General features: G+C 46.1%; 1 protein-coding gene across 2 annotated transcripts in view; it reads left to right on the top strand.

The window, feature by feature from the left end:
• The window catches only part of LOC132177254 (mediator of RNA polymerase II transcription subunit), an 82032-nt gene that overhangs the window by 10919 nt on the left and 53478 nt on the right, over positions 1–17635 (top strand). For both annotated transcript variants that reach the window (XM_059589503.2, XM_059589502.2), the window contains exon 8: positions 17180–17460. In XM_059589503.2, coding sequence (XP_059445486.2) covers positions 17180–17460 — 281 coding nt within the window. The remainder of the gene's footprint in view (positions 1–17179; positions 17461–17635) is intronic.

Raw genomic sequence — 17635 nt, 5'->3', positions numbered from 1 at the left:
CCAAAAATCCCCGCCGACGCTGGCCCTTCACCGGAGAGATGGAGCAATCTAGATTATTGAGCTCCCTCAACCCCTTAACCTTAGAAGCAGAAACTTCAACCTTAGGAGTAGAAACTTCAACCTCAGCAAGCAGGTCCTTGTTCTTATGCAGCTGCTTTGCGACTTTTTCCTTCACCCTCCGGGTATAAAACAGTTGAAACGAGGATATAGAGGAGTAAATGGGAGTACCACTCTCTGTCATGCGAGGAAAAGGACGGCTAAGACTCCTCCCCATCTCAGCTGCCCCATCGAGATGGGAAGTAGTCGAGAGAGAAGTGCATCCCTGCAACGAGAACAAGGAGGTAGTAGCAGGGGAATGAAGACCCAGCTTAGCCACCCCAAAGGTAGGCGAGACAGTATAGCCTACTTGAACCTCCACCGGCATAGAGGGAATCGGAACAGGGTCCTTTCCCTTAGAAGACAAGGAAGAATCCTTCAACACCACCGGAGAGGGAGAGACAGCTCTCGGACCAAAGAACCCACGACGAAACAAACCTTTCGCCGAAGAAGAAGGACGAACATCCAGTTCCTCCTCCCTCGAAAAAGGAACCTCCCTATCCCTGCAAAGAGGGCTCGCCGGAGAGTCCACCTCCCAAGGAACAGAGAAGGCCTCCTTGAGAATAGAAAGACGAGCCGAATCAGAAATCTCCGAAGACACAGTCGCACCTAGGCAGGCTTTAGGCATCGAGGAAAGAGAACCCTCCCAGTCCCTGCGCAACGTGCTCGCCGGTAAATCCTCCACAGAATGGAAAGAAGTAGCCCCCTGAGAGGACCCGTCACCGGCAGACCCATCAATCTCGCCCAAAACTCGCACCGAAGAGAGAGAGAACTCTGCCGGGGAAGACCCATCGCCGGAATCCAAACCGGTAACCTGCAAACTCAAAGAAGACCTAGCCAACGGCTCCAAAACCTCTTTAGAGACCAGAGGAATCCCAGCAGAAACAGAAGGCAATGAAAACGAGACTAAATTATGAATCGAGCCCAGCTCCGAACCCGGAACCGAGTTATGGACTGGATCCGAGTAATCTGGATCCAAGTAATGAACCGGATCCAAATTTTGACCCAAACCCACTTCAGAGACCGACCCGGAATCACAACCCAAAACAGAATTTGATAGGCCCAAAAAACGAACCCTTTTACTCCTGCGTTTGGGCTTCGAGACAACCCCAGCACGGACCCGGTCCAACTTATGTTGGATTTGCCCTAGAAGCCTCAACAACCCACTAATACCGATCTTGCCCTTCTTCTTCTTCCTCAAGCTCACTGACCCAGCCGCCTCCGCCAGAGGATAAGGCAAGCTCTCCAACGCAGAGCAATCAACGGCAGAACGCAACCCCATACCGTCATACTCCGAATCCCAACAAAATGACCCCGGAAGCAAATCGAGAGACCTCGGGTACTCAACTGCTCTCGCCTCGACGCCCGGAGAAGATCGAAGGACATCCACGAAAGACCTCCCGGAGTCAACCCCCAAAGAAGGAACATCCATGAGAAACCCCGCCGAAGATGGAACCCCAAACTCCGCCGTACCATCCAACTTGATCTGTGCCGCCAACAGTTGCCGAAGCTCTCCCGCAAAACGACGCCAGTCCCTCCCAAAGCGTCCCTCCGGAAGCCAAATGACTCCCTTACGACCACCCTCAGCCAACACCGATACCTCCAAGAACCTACCGGCCTTATTACCTCCCCCGTGGACCATCGTGGCCTTATCACCCTCACGGTAAGATTTGGCAATTTCTTCCTTCACCTGAACCTGAATCGTCGCTTCCACCGTTTCCACCAACCACGACGAACACCGAATGCTCGCGAAAATGTACCCCACGAATCCTTTTCTCCTTTCCTCCAGACGAAGGTTAGGACACCCAACCTTTGCCGAAAGGCAGAAGGTTTTAGCTTCAAAAGAGAAGCTGCGTTCCATAACTAGTGCACCGAACCCTAACGCGCAGCACCAGCCGCGCCACCGCTCGCAGAAAGAAGCTTCAAAAATTCAAATTTTGAAATTCATCCGAATCTAGAGAGAGAGAGAGAGACATTCTAGAGAATTTTGGACAAAGTAACGTGTATATTGAGTCAATTCCTCTATGGTCCTAGTGGAATTTTCAAAACATCTAGCATTTCTTTCCTTCCAAATACACCACATAAGACACAGAGGGATCATCTTCCAAACAACCGCGCTTCGAGAACGACCTCCCGACCACCAGCTAGCAAACAAGGCCCTCGCCCGGCAAGGCATGACCCAATGCAACCCAAATCGCTGAAAAATCGTGTGCCAAAGAGCACTTGCAAGCTCACAGTGGAGAAGAAGATGATCGGCTGACTCTCCGGTCTTCTTGCACATACAACACCACTCCACTACCACTATGTTCCTCTTATGCAGCGTATCATGAGTCAAAATTTTGCCTAAGGCCGCAGTCCATCCGAAAAAGCCCACCCGCTGAGGCGCCTTAGTACGCCAGATGCTCTTCCAAGGAAACTCCTCTTGATTAGAAATGGACAAGGCCTTATAGAACGACTTAACCTCGAACTTGCCCTTCTTGGACGGAGACCAGCAAATACGATCTACATTGCCTAGGGAAACCTTGCAAGAATACAACCGATCAAAAAAAGGAGAAACCAAATCCATCTCCTAATCTTGGATTGATCGTACGAAAATGACATTTCACTCAACAACCCCATTCCTCCCAATAAAATTATCCTTCACCCAAGCTTCTTTGTGTCTGGCAATACTGTATAAGGACGGGAAAGCTTGCTTCAAAGAATTGTCCCCACATCAAATATCATGTCAGAATCGGACTTTCGAACCCTCCCCCACCTCAAAATGAATACCTTTGGCAAAGAAATTCCACCCTTTCCAAATATGCTTCCATAGACCCACACCATGAGAGCACAAAACCTCCTTCGTGCACCACCCACCTTCTTGGTCTTCATACTTAGCTTTGATCAACTTACACCAAAGAGCTCCGTTCTCATTTGCGTATCTCCAAAGCCATTTCCCCAAAAGAGCTTGGTTAAACTGATGCAACTTCCGAATGCCAAGACCACCATATCGTAGAGGGCTACAAACTTGGTTCCAACTTACAAGATGCAACTTGGGCTCATCCCCCAATCCTCCCCACAAGAAATCTCTTTGGACTTTCTCAATCCTTTTAGCTACACTTACAGGAATCGGAAACAGAGACAAAAAGTAAGTTGGAAGATTAGCCAAAGTGCTCTTAATGAGGGTTAAGTGACCTCATTTAGAAAGATATATGCTTTTCCAACTTGCCATCTGACGCTCCATCTTTTCGATCACTTCATTCCACATAACCGTATCCTTGTACGATGCCCCAAGAGGGAGGCCCAAATACGTCATAGGCAATTCGGCAACACTACACTCAAGGATGTTAGCTAAGCCCCCAATGTTCTCCACCTCACCAATGGCCACAATTGTTGACTTTCCAAGATTCACTCTCAAACCCGAAACAGCTTCAAAACATAAGAGAATGAGACGAACATACTGGATTTGCTCGATAGAATCTTCACAAAAAATCAAAGTATCATCCGCAAATAAGGAGTGTGAGATCATCAACTCCGACAAGACCCTATTTCCCACCGAGAAACCAGTCAAAAGGCCTTGGTCAATCGTCGCATTCACCATCTTACTCAAAGCCTCCATAACAAGCACAAACAATAACGGTGAGAGAGGATCCCCTTGCCTGATTCCCCTCGAACTGTTAAAGAACCCTTCTGGAGAACCATTCACAAGAATGGAGAATCTTACCGTCTTAATACACCATTCTATCCAAGCCCTCCACCTCTCGCCAAAACCACATCTATGCAGCAAATACAAAAAAGTCCCAATTTACATGGTCATAGGCCTTTTCCAAATCCAATTTACAAAGAACACCTGGCACCCCTGATTTCATGCGACTATCCACACATTCATTTGCAATAAGAACGGAATCAAGGATTTGCTGACCCCCAATAAAAGCATTTTGAGAATAGGAAACAACCTTACCCAAAACAGTTCTCATCCTATTGGCAAGAACTTTAGACACAATTTTATACACCCCTCCCACCAGGCTAATGGGCCGAAAGTCCTTCATCTCCACCGCATCCGCCTTCTTTGGAATCAAGGAAATAAAGGTTGCATTCAAGCTCTTCACCAATTGACGTCTACGATGGAACTCTGCAAAAACCGCCATAACATCTTGTTTAATAACACCCCAGCAAGCTTGAAAAAAAGCCATGGAAAAGCCATCTGGACCCGGAGCCTTATCACCATCCATACCTTTTACCACCTCCCAAACCTCCTTTTCCTCAAAATCTCTTTCTAACCACCCATTATCCTCCTCATCGATGGACAAAAAGGGCTGGTTATCCATTCTAGGGCGCCAAGAGCTTTGTTCCGAATAAAGACTTTGGTAATACTGCACTATGTGATCTTTTACTTCAACTTGATCACCGGATAAGACGCCATTAATACGAAGCACTTCCACATGGTTGTACCTTCGGTGAGAATTAGCCATCTTATGGAAAAAGCGAGTATTCCGATCCCCCTCCTTGAGCCACAAAGCTCTCGATTTTTGGTGCCAATGAATTTCTTCACACAACAATGTATTCTCCAAATCTTTCAACTTGTCCGCCTTCCGGATTTTCTCCTCTTGATCTAAGCTTCTCGATTCTGCCAGCTCATCCAACTCTTGGATACCTCCCAATAACTCCTTTTTCCTCCCAATATCCCCAAAGACCTCCTCATTCCACTTTTTCAAGTCCACTTTAAGGGATTTTAATTTACTAGCAAGCACAAAACTAGGCAAACCCTCAAACGAATACGACCCCCACCAAGAAGCAACCTTATCAACAAAACCCTCTACCTTAAGCCACATATTTTCAAATTTAAAACCCTTCTTACCTCCACAAGGAGTCCCACAGTCCAGTAATAAAGGGAAGTGATCCGAAAGCAGGCGTTGAAAGTCTCCTTTGTGATACTGCTGGGTAGTGATCTTCCCAATCTGAAGAAAGCAAGAACCGGTCAATCCTCGACCAACTCTCATTTTCTTGATTATTGGACCAAGTAAATTGACCCCCCATCATCGGAATATCCACCAGATTATTTTCTGAAATGAAGTCCGAGAAATCCATCATGCCCGAAGAATAATAAGAACCATTGGAGCGCTCACTGGGAAAGCGTACAATGTTGAAATCCCCGCCCAAACACCAAGGGACCTCCCACACCCTCATCAAACCAGCCAACTCTTTCCAAAGTGCCCTTTCCTCCACTTCCTCACTCGGCCCGTACACTCCCCCAAACGCCCACACCCATCTATCCTCTACATTTTGAAAAGAGCAAGCCAAAGAGAAATGTCCCACACACTCCACCTTACACTCCACTACCCTCCTATCCCACATCATTAACATCCCCCCCGACAAACCATTAGAGCCTTTATACTTCCACCCCACATGTTGACCTCCCCAAAGACCATGTATCACCTCTCTGGAGATAGTCTCTATCTTCGTCTTAATCAAACACACTACATCTACTTTCCATTCTTTCAAAAGACCCCTAATGCGCAACCTTTTTTTGAGGGCATTCAACCCTCTCACATTCCGTACTACTATATTAAGCTTCATGATCCACCAAAGCGACCCTCTCACTTTCCTCAATCTCTTCAAATCCTTTGAGTGCAGGAACACATGCAGGAACACCTCCCAAGTCCGAATCGTACTGCCTTCTAGAAGCTTCAATAGCATTGAATAGAGCCTCCAAGTCCTCCTTTTTCCCCTCATCAGAAACTCCAACCTTTGGGCAAAATTTGAGGCAGTTTTCAACTACCCAGCTGGATGATATCGTGTCTGACCCTGAATCCTCCAAACCTACTGTTTTAGCAATTTTATCCCCATCCAAGCTTGAATCAGACCCAAACAACTTCAATTCCGATGTTGGATCCATCCTTTCCTGCCCAAATTGAATCAACGGACCCAATCTCCTATCCTCCCCCCGACGAGCCTGCTGAGCCCACTCCCCCACGGCCAAACCAACCTTCCGGCGAGAGGGACTCCCCCTCAGAAATTGACGTGTGGCCAGAAACGACCCCTACCCAGCCTCGCCGGTCTCCATAGGCCTCTCCGGCGCCATCTGTTGCTCCTTCGACGACAGAAACGTCTCCGACACCCTCTGAGACTTTTCTTGCGTTGGTCCCAGTAGCCCTTTCAACTGCTCAGACGCCGACGTTGAGGCTTCTAGCGAACCCACCCATGTTTCGTCCCTTCTTTGCGGCCCAGCCTTCCTCCTCCTATAGGTCAGTAGAGTTATCCCTTTACCAGTGGGCTGAAGCTCCTCCACCTGGCTTGTGGGAGTTTTTAGAATTGAATTCTCTCTGGCCAAGAAAGCGCAAGCATCCCCCGCAGAAGTGTCAACAGACACCTTGGGAATCCCTTCTGCCGTTGACCCAACTCCCCCTACCCCTGTTAGCTCTCTGTCGGCCAACAACGAACGCGCCGGTGAAGGCGTGAGAACTCGCGACCCAGTCGCGACTTTCTCAGAGGCTGCCGATATAGCCAGCCCAACTTGAGAATGAAGACAATCTTGAGATGGGCTAAAACTATAGCCCACACCTGAGCCCATGACAGCTTTTGGCTTAAACATCACCTTCTTCTTCAACTTCAGCTTGCTATTGGCCTTTTTTATTTTTCCTCCCGGCCCAATTTTCTCCTTCTCTTTCCATACAGCCTTCCACTGACCTGCAGCTTCCTCCTCTCCTGGCCCAAGCCCACTAAGCTTCATTTGATTAATCACCTTGTCAATCTTATACATCCTCACGTCACATTCTCTCTTCAAATTTCTCAACGACTCCTTCACGTTGAGGAGCTCAATACCTACCTCAGAGTAGGTCTGCCCAGCATGGTACCCCTTCCCTTCCTGTCCCTTCACGCGATCAGAGACTTTCAACTGCACAAACTGCGCTGCCGGCTTTGCTGACCAACTCGTCGGAGCTCTTTTCACAAACTCTACGCAACCTCCAGTTTTCGTATCATTCACGCGAAGCTCTGCCGGACCTCGAGCAGATTTCGCCGGCCAGAAGGATTTCATCGGAGCCGTAACAGGCTCCTTTGGAAACCCCCCCGAAACTCCCTGAGCCATCGTTGGACCCTGGAACTTCTTCGGACCTAAACTCTTGTCAATCGTATAGCTTCGCTGACCTGGTTCTTGCCAGACTTCACAGACTTTTTGGGTTGCCTTCGACGACAGTCTCACTATTTCCGCGTAACTTTTCTGCTTCTTCACCACCTTTTCTCCCCTAAACTCTCTACACTCACTGATCACTCCGTGATCACGGAGAGAGCAGTTAGCTGCTTGCATCTCTTTAATGAAACGATCCCGCCCAAATCCATGACGTCCTTTAAGGATGATGATCAAGCCGCATCTTCTTCTTCCATCGAATTCCTCCACTGTCAGGAAGTATCCATGCATATTAGAACATTTTTGAGCAATAATTCTGGGGTATCCAGCTCTGGATTGATCCCAGAATACTTCAAAACTATCCACTGCCACCAAATCATCCACTATTCTCACCATCCAGGCTAGTTCATCTTGTTTCAGAAAGATGGACCTTTTGATTCTATTGCTCCTCTAAAAAATCCTCACTCTTGATGCCCCTTCCTTGATCAACACCTCAAACTCCTTGGACTCCACCTTCCACCTCCTCGGTCCAGCCATGACACAATCTAAAACTAGCACCAACCACCTAACACGCGCCGACACAGCTCTCACACGGCGAACACACAGCTCCCAATGAGAACATAGAAAGAAAACTGTGTTATCTACTGAGACGAATGGGTGTTTTGAGGGTGATTTGGTGAGGAGTAATTTTGTTGGGGATGGAACTTCTCCTTGTCTAGATTTGGAAGTGTTCACAGGGGTGGGGGAGCTCATCCTGTTGAACTTTTGTCCTCCTTTGGAGTATGAGAAAAGCTCGAGGATTAATTCATCAAATTGGGTATTGCAGAAAGTAAAAGAAATCAGGTACCTTGTGGGAATGTCATGTGAGGGATTCGAAGGGGAGTTTATGGCTCTTCTCATAGCCATTGAAGCAGGCCATTACATGAATGAAACGACTTCTAGTTCCAAAATGGCAATAGAGAAATATTTTTTTTTGATAAGTAATAAAATGTTTTATTAAAAGCGTAAAGGCGCCCCAAAGTACACTAGGAGTATACAACGGAATCATCTAACGAGAAGAGGAAAAGCGAAAAAGAAAATCATCATAAGTAATCGACACCGGAAAGACATGTGCCACAGTCCAGAGATACAAAGTATGAAAACAAGAGGCTAAGATGCCTTCCAAGGTCCCCTCTAAATCCTCAAAACACCTACTATTCCTTTCTCTCCATAAACACCAAAAAAAGCAAGTGGGCACCATCTTCCAAACCGCGGCACTCCCCCTCCTCCCCGAGGACCACCAACAGGCGAGTAAATTCGAAACCCGTCTAGGCATCACCCAAGACAACCCAAACCGACCAAAAAAAGTACACCATAGGGCATAGGCAACCTCGCAATGAAGGAGAAGATGATCCACCGTCTCCTCATTCCTTTTGCACATATAACATCTGTTCGTTACAATCACCTGTCGCTTCCTGAGGTTATCTAGGGTGAGAATTTTGCCCAAAGCCGCCGACCAAAGAAAGAAACTCGCCCTCGGTGGTGCTTGTGTTCGCCACACACTCTTCCAAGGAAAACCCTTCCCTTCGATGCAAGCCAATGAGGTGTAAAAGAGCTTGACCTTAAAACAGCCTCTTTTGGAAGAGTTCCACCACAACCTATCTTCACACCCTCGACTCACTCTAGCAGAATGTAACACCTAAAAAAAAGAGGCCAAAACATCCACCTCTCAATCGTGAGCCTCTCTAGAAAAACTAACATTCCACTGATTAGAGCCACCCAGCACCTCCAAATGATCCGCAACTAAGGCGTCCTTGGCACAGGCAATGCTGAATAAGCTTGGGAAAGCTATCTTGAGAGCCGTATTACCACACCACACCACAAATTATGCTAGAATCGAACCCTAGTCCCAACCCCCACCTCAAACCGAGTAAACCCTTTGAAGGTGTCCCATCCTTTCCAAATGTTCTTCCATAACCCCACCCCAAAAGATCCACCCGGCTCCAATGAGCACCACCCACCCCAAACACTTCCAAACTTCGCATCCACCATAGTCCTCCACCAAGAATCTCTCTCAACTCCATAGCGCCACAACCATTTTCCTAACAGGGCGTGATTGAACACCAATAAGTTTCTGATACCCAAGCCTCCCTCCTTAATCGGAGTACAAACCTTCGACCACTTCACCAGATGGTACTTAAACTCTTCGTTTAGACCTCCCCATAGGAAATCCTGCTGCAACTTCTCAATTCGCTTAGTAACGCTAACCGGAATGGGAAAAAGAGACAAAAAGTAAGTAGGCAAATTGGCGAGAGTGCTCTTGATCATCGTGACTCTTCCACCCTTCAACAAATACAACTTTTTCCACCCGGCCAACCGACGTTCTATTTTATCGATAACTCCATCCCAAATATGCTTAGCCTTACAAGAGGCCCCCAGCAGCAACCCAAGATACTTTATTGGCAAAGAAGCAACCCCACACCCTAAAATACCGGCTAACCTATCCACTTGCTCCACGTTCCCCACTGGAATTAACACCGACTTGGCCAAGTTAACCTTCAACCCGGATGTAGCTTCAAAGAGCGAGAATAAACTCTGCAAATAACGAAGCTCTGTGGGCAATGCCTTTTAAAAAATCAAGGTATCATCTGCAAACAAAAGATGAGAGAGCGTAAAATTGCCGACCTAGAAACCTTCTATAAGCCCCCCATTAACTGCCGCTGAAATCATCGTACTTAAAGCTTTCATCACAAAAACAAACAGCAGAGGAGACAGGGGGTCCCCTTGTCTCAAGCCCCTGAAACTGCTAAAGAAGCCATTAAGAGACCCATTGATCAAAATCGAGAACCTCACCGAAGAAATGCAATGTTCTATCCCAGAGCACCAAATCCCGCCAAATCCACACCTCTTAAGCATGTATAACAAGAAGTCCCAATTCACATGGTCATAAGCTTTTTCCAGATCCATTTTGCAGATAACCCCTGGCTCCCCAGATCTCAACCCACTATCAAGGCACTCATTAGAAATCAAGATAGGATGTAGAATCTGCTTACCCTTGATAAAAGCACTTTGGGACTGAGAAATAATCTTATCCAGAACTACCTTCAATCTATTCGCTAATACCTTGGCTATGATTTTGTAGATACTTCCCACAAGGCTAATTGACCGAAAGTCTTTGAGATTGATAGCGCCGGGAACCTTTGGAATAAGCAAGATGAAAGAAGCATTGAGGCTCTTCTCAAACAACCCTCCTGCATGAAAAGCACTAAAAACCTTCATAACGTCCTCCCTCACAACCTCCCAGCAAGATTGGAAGAAAGCCATAGAAAACCCATCGGGGCTTGACGCCTTGTTGCCATTCATTTTAAATACTACCTTTCTAACCTCATCCTCTTTGAAATCTCTCTCCAACCAACTAGCCTCCACCTCCGAAATGGAATCAAAGGAGATGCCGTCAACCATAGGCCTCCAACGGCTTTGCTCCGAGAAAAGTTTCTGATAGAACTCAACAATGTGCTCATTAATCTCTGAGGGATCGGACAAGATGTTGTCCCCAATCATAAGAGTATCCAAAGCATTATGTCTTCTATTAGAGTTGGCTATGGAATGAAAGAATTTGGTACACTTGTCACCTTCTTTCAACCACATCACCCTGGACTTCTGCCTCCAACTCACCTCCTCCATAAGAGTGCAATTCTCTAACTCTCGAACCACTTCCGCCTTCCTCAAAACCTCCCCCGCATCCAATGCCCTAGTTTCTTCGTTCACATCCAACAACCGAAGCTTTTCAAGAAGCTTCCTCTTATTCCTATCAATGTTGCCGAACACCTCCTCATTCCATGTCTTCAAATTCAACTTCAAAGCCTTGAGCTTACAAGCAAGAACAAAGCTCGGCGTACCTTGGAACACATAGGAGTCCCACCATTGTTTCACTAGGGCCACAAAACCTTCCGCTTTAAGCCACATATTTTCGTATTTAAACGGCCTCTTCCCCCTTGACACCTCCCACAACTCAAGAATGATTGGGAAATGATCCGAGCACAGACGGGAAAGCCTCTTCTACCTAACCCCTGGAAACCGGGCCTCCAACTCCGGGGAAATCAGAAACCGATCAATCCTTGACCACATAGGGGGATCATTAGAAATTGACCATGTAAACGAACCCCTAATCAGGGGAAGATCCATCAGCCCTTGTTCAGAAATGAAGTCTGAAAATTCCATCATGGCCGAATCCAGATGGACCTCACCTGATCTTTCACTGGGGAACCGAGTTACATTAAAATCACCCCCAATACGCAACGGCATATTCCATCAGCTTATAACACCAGCTAATTCCTCCCAAAGGAGCCTTCTATCCCTATTAAGGTTCGGACCATAGACTCCAGTAAAAGCACAAACAGAACGATCCCCAATATTCCTAAAAGACACTGCCAGGGTGTAGGTCCCCACACAGACATCGACCTTCTCCACCACCCTGTTATCCCATATTATCAAAATACCACCCAAAGCCCCGCTAGAATCCAAGCAACACCACTCCACATGACTCCTCCCTCATAAGCTACGAACTATATTGCGAGACATACTTTGAACCTTGGTTTCCTGAAAACAAACAATGTCTGCCTTCCAATCTCTGAGCAAATTACTCACCCTCAAACGTTTGTCCTTCTTGTTTAGCCCCCTCACATTCCAAGAAAGAATGTTTAGCTTCATGAGGCCACTCTATGCCCCCTCCCCTTTCTATTGCCCCGGCTAGAACATGCAACCCTAGTGTCATAATTCACCGAGCACTCCAAATTCCTATCCTCCCTTTTGCCCTTCGTGCCGCTGCTCGAATTAATAATCATCGCATTATTCCTCCGTTCTTCTTCCAAAAAAGTCGAAAGCGCTAACAATTGAAGCTTGTGACCCGTATACGAAATCCCCACAATCGGATAAATCTCATTCGCACATTGAATGACCCAATCCGAATAGCCCGTCTCACCCCTAGCAGTAGGACCATACGTATTCAGAGGAGAAGGCCCATTAACATCAAAAGGAACCGGAATTACCTCTCTTGTCTCAACCCCCCTGCCACCCTTTCCAACAGATTGGTCATTTTCACACAATTCCCCCACTTCTGAGCACCCAGTTACCATACTCAAATGAGCCCCATTGAGCAGGGGATCGTGCCCAGTAGACCCAGCACAGTCTTCTAGATTCTGAGAAAAACCCAGTCCTTCACAAGCCTAAACCCCTCCCAGAAACCCCTCACCGTGCGACGAAGGCACCAAAACCTTAGCCTCGATCCCTGGAAAAGACAACGCCGAAGTCTTCGGTGATCGACACAGTCTCCAGCGACCAGTATCTTCCTCCCCACTAACCATCGACTCTGTCATCGGCGTAACCAGAGGATCGCAGGCCTTCAATAGCGTCCCCTCACCACTAGAAATCTTTCCCGGCACAGCCTGCTCTGGGTCGGCGGTTTGGGCTACAGGAGAAAGCTGCCCCATCGCTACCCGTGTCGAGTCTGCCGATTCTGTGACCACCAGAAGCTTCGCCAACCCACTCTGAGGAGCTCCGGTTGCTCCTCTCACGATCTCACCGTTGGGAATAACTCCCGAAACCTCCAAGTGAACTACTGGAACGTCGGCAGGGATAACTGCTACTGCCGGCGACCTCAACTCCAAGCTCGTGTCTCCTCCCGATGACGACGCCCCATCATCTCCGGTCGAGCCCATTTTCCGATCCATCAATGCGTCGCTTATACTCGACGGATGAGAACCAAGCGATCTCTCACCCTTGGACCCAACATAACCCTGGCCCTCCTAGCCCATATCGGAGCCCATTCCAGATTTACGCTTATACACAATAACCTTCCTCTTAGCCTTAAATCCTCTCGTGGGCCGTATGCCATTTCTGTCAGCCCACACCTTTCCTTTAGGTGCACTACCCTCACTCCCGGATTGAGTTACACCTAATCCTCTCTCGGGCCTTGGACCGTATCCATCAATCCAATTCTTCCCCTCTAGCTTGCCACTATGTCTGGCAGATTGGGCTAAAACACCACCCCCATCAACCTGCTAAAGCCCACTTTCCTCCACCCTTAAAAGAGCCATTTCTAACCTGTGAAGTCCCACGTCAATTTCCCCTTTCAGCCACTTCAATGTCTCTCTGCATTCCCGGCGCCCAAGACTTACACCAGCATGGATCTGCTTTTGACACTCACCAACCTCCCGTCCCGTTAGCGCTTGCACAGTGTCATCACTCGACACAGGCGCTTTCTCCCGCGCTTGAAAGCTACTCGCCGGAACCGTAACTTCTTGAACTTCTTTTCCCCTGCTTTTCCTCCCCTCCGTCAGTCGAGTAACTTTATCCTCCTGACCCCTTGGTGTCCTCGCCGGAATCAAGGTCCCCTTCCTTGGCAACGAAATTGTTACCGTTGTACCTAAAACCTGTTTCTCCATTGCCAATGAGGACTCCTTCAACCATCTGGACACTCGTGCCACAGGCCCTGAATATGGACCAAAATGCTCCTCCGCCGAGGATGTTGACAGACCCACAACCTCTGCGTAACTCCTCCTTTCCTTCCCTTCATGCTTCTTCTCTTCATGCTTCCTCTTTTCTTCCTTAGCACCTCAAAGGGACGATCTTGCTATACGCACTTCCGAAATAAAACGTTTCCAGCCTTGCCCGAATCGCCCTTCTAGAATGAGGACAGAACCGCATCTCCGCCTACCATCAAATTCCTCCAACGTCAGGAAATACCCATGCCCATCGGAACGACGTTGCGCAATTAACCGTGGGTAACCCGCTCTAGACTGATCCCAAAATACCTCTGAATTGTCCACTGCCACCAGAACCTCCAAATTACGCTCTAACCACTCTAACTCATCCCTCTTGATGAAAATAGACCTTTGCTTCCCTTTGCTCCTCTCGAAAATCCTCACCCCCGAAGCCCCTGCCTTCACCACCAGTTCAAAATCTTTCACCTCTACTTACCATCTTCTCCCTCCCGCCATGCTGCTACCACCCTTAATAAAGAATCGAACCTCACGCGCCACCACGCTCCAACACACCAGTGGGGTAGAGAGGAGAGAGAAGAGAGAATTTTAGTGCCTATATTGTGAAGTACATAAGAGAATATTTGCAATAGAGAAATATAGAATTGAAAAGATTATCTCGCTTTGTTGTGGAAGAAATATGACTCAAGAGGTGGTAGCTATAGTTGTGGAAGAAATAAGGATAGGGAAATGCTTTGTTTTAATGAAGCCTAAATTGTTATTGTGGAATGTGAGAGGGTTAAATGGATAAGGTTTGGTAGAGCATTCTAGAGGATTTGGAGAAGGGTTGGGCTTTGGTTTTTGGGCCGACCCACAAGACCTAGGGTTTTAGACAGCACTTTAAGGAGAAGGGTTGGGCTTCTAAGTTTAAGGTATGAATAGAGATAAGGCTCTTGGTCCTGATGGATTCTCCATGGCTTTCTTCCAAGACTGCTGGGATGTGATCAAGACAAACATCATGGGGGTGTTCCTTGACTTTCATGCTTGTAGGAAGTTTGAAAGAAGCCTTAATGCCACATTTATCGCTCTCATCCTAAAGGAATCTAGGGTGATTGATCTTAAGGACTTCCGGCCTATTAGTCTTGTGAGTTGAGTTTACAAGACCATTGCCAATAGATTGAGAAGGGTCGTGGAGAAGGTTATTTCAAAGCCCCATAATGCTTTTGCTAAAGTTGGCAAATCTTTTATTTGGTTCTTATAGCAAACAAATGTTTGGATAGTTGAATCAAATTTGGTGAACTAGGGGTACTTTGCAGGTTGGATGTTTAGAAGGCCTATGATCATGTCAACTAGGAGTTCTTATTGTATATGTTGAGAGCGTGCGGTTTTAGGGAGAAATGGTGTTCTTGGATAGCGCATTGCATCTCTTTGGTGTGCTTCTCTGTTTTGGTAAATGGCACTTTGTCTAGCTTCTTTGGTAGCTCTTGCGGTTTGAGATTGGGAGACCCTTTTTCTCCTATTTTGTTTGTTGTTGTTGTCATTGAGGCATTAAGTAAAATGCTTAATGCTACTGTTGACAGGGGTCTTCTCTCAGGCTTCTTTATGGGAGTTAGGCTCTTTGAGATGGTAAATATTTCGCACCTGTTGTTAGCGGATGATACTTTGGTATTTTGTGGCGCTAATCTTTATCATCTTTTCTATTTGCATGTTTTATTCTTATGTTTTGAAGCTGTCTCGGGTTTGAAGGTGAGTCTGGCTAGTTAGTTTTGGTTCTTGTGGGTAATGCGGATGGGCTGGTTGGCATTTTGAGTTGTGGGGTTTCCTCGTTTCTCTTTAAGTATCTTGGTCTTCCGTTGGGGCTTGTTACAAGGCCAAGTCTATTTGGGATGGTGTTGTTGAAAATATTGAGCGTTGATTGGCTAGTTGGGAAATGATGCATCTCTCTAGGGTTCCCTTTATAAAGAGCACTCTCTCTAACTTACCTACGTACTTCTTGTCTCTTGTAGCCCTTCTTGCTCGTGTGACAAATCGAATAGAGCTCCCTTGAGATTTCTTATGGGCTTGGATAGGTGAAGCATTCAAATATCACCTGCTTAATTGGTCTAAGGTTTGCTCTCTTATTTTTGAGGGACGTTTGGGGATTCAGAACTTGAGGATGTTTAATTGGGCCCTTTTAAGGAAGTGGTTGTGGAGCTATGTGCATGAGAGAGATGTGTGGTGGAAAGTTGTTGTGGACTCTAAATTTGGTAGTGCTTGAGATGGGTGGTGTTCTATTGATCTACTTGGGCTGCATGGGGTGGGGCTATAGAAGAGTATATTGAGGGGGTGAAGGTTGTTTTATAGCCATACCAGATTTTAGCTAGGAGATGGGAAAAAGATCAGATTTTGGGATGATGTGTAGTGAGGAGAGATGACCCTTAAGGAAGCATTCCCGGTTTTATATAGCATTGCTTGTGTGAAGGATGCTTTGTTGTAGTTCATTTGGACTTTTCCAGTGGTTGGTTCCCTTCAGTGGAATGTTAGCTTTATTAGAGTGGCTCACGATTGAGAGATGGATGTCTTGGCTTCCTTATTTACTTTGTCATATTCGCATAGATCGAGATGAGAAGGGGAAGACAAGCTTTGGTGGGCCCGTCACACAAAAGGATGTTTAATGTTAGCTCCTTTTATAGGGTTCGTGCCTGTAAAGATGGCGGACCAAATTTCCTTTGAGAGTGACTTTTTTCGCTTGGTTGTCAGTCCTAGGTTCTTACCATGGATAATCTTAGGAAGCAACATGTCATTGTGTTTGATAGGTGTTGCATGTGCAAAAGGAATGGGGAGTCCGTGGACCATCTTTTTCTCTGTTGTGAGGTTGTTTGCGCCTTATGGAATGCTATATTCAGTCGCTTTGGATTGTCTTGGGTTATGCTTAGTTGGGTGGTTGATTTGCTTGCTTGCTTGTTAGTGGTCAAGTGGATGATCTTAGAGTGTTGTCGTGTGGAAGATGGTGCCTTTTTACTTTTTGTGGTGCCTATGGAGGAAAAAAAAATGATAAAAATTTCGAGGACCGAGAGAGGATGTTGGAGGAGCTCAAGTTCTTTTATTCTCTTTTTACTTGGACGTGTTTTTAGCTCCCTTGGTGATTAGTTTTAATGATTTTCTTGTGCTTTTTTCTACTCTTATTTTGGCACTTTTTTTTATACTTCTTGTGTACTTTGATTGCACTTTGCACTTTCGATTACTTATATAAAAAGATATATTTATTATTATTTTTTCATAACGCAAACATGATATTCTTTTTATTTTTTATTTTTTTATTTTTTATTTTTATAAGTAATGATGCATTAAAGAGCGCAGAGGGGTGTAACCAAAAAGAGGTGCGAAAGCTTCTTTGAAAAAAAACATGGTATTCTTATTTTTGGAACATCTTGAATAAAGAACTGTAAAACTGTACTTGGGCTTGTCTTCCGGATAAGGTTTTGTACCGAAATATCTTCATTGTTGGTGCATTCTTAATGTGCATTGGTTTTCGTTTCAGGGGACCGCATAATGGATTATATGAAAATGGATGATAGATCAATTGGGATGTTTTGGGTTGTGTCTTACACCATGGCACAACCTGCTTGTGAAACAGTAATTACTTGGTTATCATCTGCTGGAGTTACAGAAATCTTACCAGGACAAAATCTACAGTCCACAGAGAGGTTAACGCTTATGCGGGAAGTAAGCCCATTGCCAATGTCATTATTATCTGGCTTTTCCATGAACCTATCTTTGAAGCTGGCCTATCAAATGGAAGAATCTTTATTTGTTTTACAGGTACTCTAGTTTAGTAGTTTATATAGGTTTTAATAGATTTTATTGAATGATTACTAGAAAATCTTCTTATCTATGTGTTAGAACCAATCATGCAGTATGCATTGAGACTAATTTTCTTAACTATATATTTATAGGCTTACTACAAATTTTACATAACTTAACTGACTGAAAATGT

Source organism: Corylus avellana, chromosome 4 (genome assembly GCF_965113065.1).
Source record: "Corylus avellana chromosome 4, dhCorAvel1.hap1.2, whole genome shotgun sequence".
In the NCBI taxonomy this organism is placed as follows: domain Eukaryota; kingdom Viridiplantae; phylum Streptophyta; class Magnoliopsida; order Fagales; family Betulaceae; genus Corylus; species Corylus avellana.
This window is presented reverse-complemented; position numbering and strand designations above follow the sequence as displayed.